The following is a 3,180-nucleotide window of genomic DNA, read 5'->3' as shown; positions in this document are numbered from 1 at the left end:
CAGTAAAACAGTAAAGAAGATTTTTCACTGAAACCATGCTATAAGTCAATGGCTACCGGCACTTTGAAAGTCAAAAAAGCACATACAGGCAACACAAAATGAATCCCCGTGGCTCCTGATGATATATTGAGGTCTTATGAAGCCAAATGATCATCTGTGCAAGAAACTGAACATTATTACCTGTAATCCAGAGCCTCAGGCAAACGGTTCGCAGTGATGTCCGGTTCACGAACGAATCATTCTTTTGAAATGATTCTTTTTAGTGAACTAGTTGAACCAGTTCATCAAATCGGACCGAACCATCTGAAACAGTTTGTGGCTCGAGAAGCACAGATCTACAAGCTACTCAATAATAACTGACTTTCAGACGCCTGACAGTCACTCCGACTCGAAATGAGCCACAATACCAGTGTATCTGATCCTATGATGAATCAATCATTCAGCGCTCCAGTTCCTCCAACAGTCACTGAACTGAGGAAGCAGATCGACTCGGACCGAAGACCGATGAGCCACTGATATGCACATGCATGAACCGAACACTTCAATAAAGGAGCCAAACTAAAGTTTTCTCATGGTTTATGTAAAAAGGTTAGTTGCTGAAGACTAGTTTATTCACTTTATGTGCTTTAGACATGTAAAACATCCATGTTTCACATCATTATCGTGTGCTTTAATAATATAATTGCGTATATGTTACATCATTGTGTGATTACATAACTAAACTAGTGAATTGAACCAGTTCATAGAAACAAACTGTCCAAAAGAATCAGTTCATGGAATAATCATATTTCTCCATTTGCCTGAGGCTCTGGATTACAGGTAATAATGTTGTAAATAATGTTCAGTTTCTTGCACAGACTGATCGTTTCGCTTCATAAGACCTCAATATATTAATTTTGTTTTGCCCGTATATGCTTTTTTGACTCTCAAAGAGCTGGTAGCCATTGAATCCCACTTTCAGCTAAAAATCTTCTCAGTGTTCTAATGGAGAAACAAACTTACATACATTTGTATTTGTTGGTGTGCTATCCCTTTAAAAGCAGCTTGAAGGCATTTAAGAGACGTGTACGAGGGGGAGTGGTTTGTTTTGTCCATCAGCTGTCAATCAGCCCCCCAGCTGGGCTGTGATTGGCTAATTACAGCCCCTCCCACTACTGCCAGTTAAAAGTACGTCCAATGAGCCGATAGAAGTTCCGATTGTGTTGGTGCAAATACGAGCGCAGCTGTCGCAGCACAGTGCTGTTAACGGGCGGATGCGGCCGTCCTTTGGACTCGTGCAGGCATCGCTCATGGCCGTCGCTGCGAATGCAGTAGAAGCCTTTGGTCTGGTTAAAATAGAAGTTGGACGCCACGATCCGCGGCGGCAGATGCAAGAAGCGTTCGACTCGCTGGAGCTCCGGTAAGGGATCGTGGATCAGCGTATCCCCGTCCACAATGTGGATCTGCTCCAGAGGAAAGTGCTGGAGCCAGTTCCTCATGTGGACGTCGTAAAGACTGCGCTGGATGGCTTTGTAGCGCGTGTTGAGAGCGCCGTTCTTGACTAGCATGTTCTCGATGGCCTGTACGGGTTTGTGGTTCTCCAAGCGGTTGAAGTAGACTTGCGTATAGTCCGATATGACTCTCTCCGTCGGGTCTCTCAAGATCAGCAAGAGTCTGATGGAAGAGTTCATGGCGTGGATCCGCGCAGGCGCCACCGGAGACGTGAAATACCCCGGCGTCTTTTCCACGGTGATCTGATTTAGGTACGAATATGGCATTTGGTCCCGGTACCATTCAAAGCCTTTGGCATAGTTCTCGTCCCAGTCGAAGAAGTGAACTTCGGTGGCCGCCGCTGCTACTTCGGGATGGATATCCAGCATTTCCAGCAATGCTCTGGTGCCTCCTTTTCGCACGCCGATGATGATGCTGTGCGGCGCATGTTTGCTGGTTCCTGGAGGAGGAACTAAAGAAGGGCCGATCGTACCGTTGGCTAGATCTCCCGGGGCCGGCGTCGAGCCGCCGGGCCACACTTGTATGTACTCCGGCGGAGCAGCGTACGTCCGGAGCGCCAGGAACAAAACATAGCTCAGAAGATTAGCCATGGAGAGCGTGAGAAGAGATCGAGAATAAGAACGGCGGCGGTCGGTGTTGGAAGGAGCTTCACAAACACAAGCTGGAAGAGCTCAAGGACGAGGCGAAGCCACCGGTCCACAGCGCATCTGGAAAACACAAGAGAAAAGAAGGAATGATCAGTTTACTTGACTCACTATTCAGATTAAAGGATACATTAAAAGTCGCCAAATTTTCCCTTTTCTCTGTTTGATGAAGCAAATGTTGTTGATCCCATTTCCACTAAGTGTTATTGATAAAACTAAACCTATTAAAACTAATTTTCAAAAAAGCTGAAATAAATTAAAATATAAATACTAAACGAAAAATTTACTAAAAAGGACTAAATTAAATAAAAGTAAAATCTAAATAAATTATAAATAAATATAATAAACAAAAGCACATAAATTACAAAAAAAATTAACTAAATGAAGCTGAAATAAAATAATTTATAGCTAAATAGTACATGTTGCCTTAGTAACTAATTGAAGTGTTTAAGTACTAAAATTATTAATTGAAATTAATTAATTGAAATAAAACTAAAATTCAATTCTAACTATATAAATATTTGTATGACAAAAGCACATAATAAAATGACAACAAATTTAACCAAATAGAATTGAAATGAAGCTGAATAAAATAAAAAATAAAAGAAATATTAGATGAAAAACTTAAAATATGAAAATTAGAAATGTTTTGGCAATCAACTGAAATAAATACATTTTAAGTATTAAATCCAGAAATGAAATAAAAATAAAGCTATATCAAAATAGTAACTAAATATTTTATAAAACTACAATTAAAAACAAAACTGAAAATGTAAAAATAAATGCTAATTCATATATAGTTTTTATTTATTTTTATTTTCAGTCAAATATAGTAATCCTGTGCTAAATCACAATGAAGTTTGTTGTTGATGTCAAAATAATTTTTCAATGTTTTTACACCATTTCTGAATTTCCCAATAAAACCTAGTTTTTCAATCTCATCCCAGGCTGCTGATCCACAAAAAATGGCATAAATCATCTAAAGACCCTCCTGAGAAAAGAAATAACTGTGATTCCTCCAAATATTTCATAAATCCGTGCCAGT

The 3,180-nt window shown here is 39.7% G+C and overlaps 1 protein-coding gene across 1 annotated transcript; it reads right to left on the bottom strand.

Moving 5' to 3' along the window:
• Positions 1-1,151: 1,151 nt before the first annotated feature.
• Positions 1,152-2,081, bottom strand: LOC306884090 (heparan sulfate glucosamine 3-O-sulfotransferase 1-like; the record flags this gene model as incomplete). The annotated part of the gene is made up of 1 exon (XM_079439744.1): positions 1,152-2,081. One exon carries the CDS (start codon positions 2,079-2,081, stop codon positions 1,152-1,154), a length of 930 nt encoding a protein of 309 aa, XP_079295870.1.
• Between the last annotated feature and the right edge of the window lie 1,099 nt (positions 2,082-3,180).

Source organism: Barbus barbus (assembly GCF_936440315.1).
Source record: "Barbus barbus genome assembly, chromosome: 18".
In the NCBI taxonomy this organism is placed as follows: Eukaryota; Metazoa; Chordata; class Actinopteri; order Cypriniformes; family Cyprinidae; genus Barbus; species Barbus barbus.
Note: the sequence above shows the minus strand (reverse complement) of the source record. Positions and strands in the feature narration are given on the sequence as shown.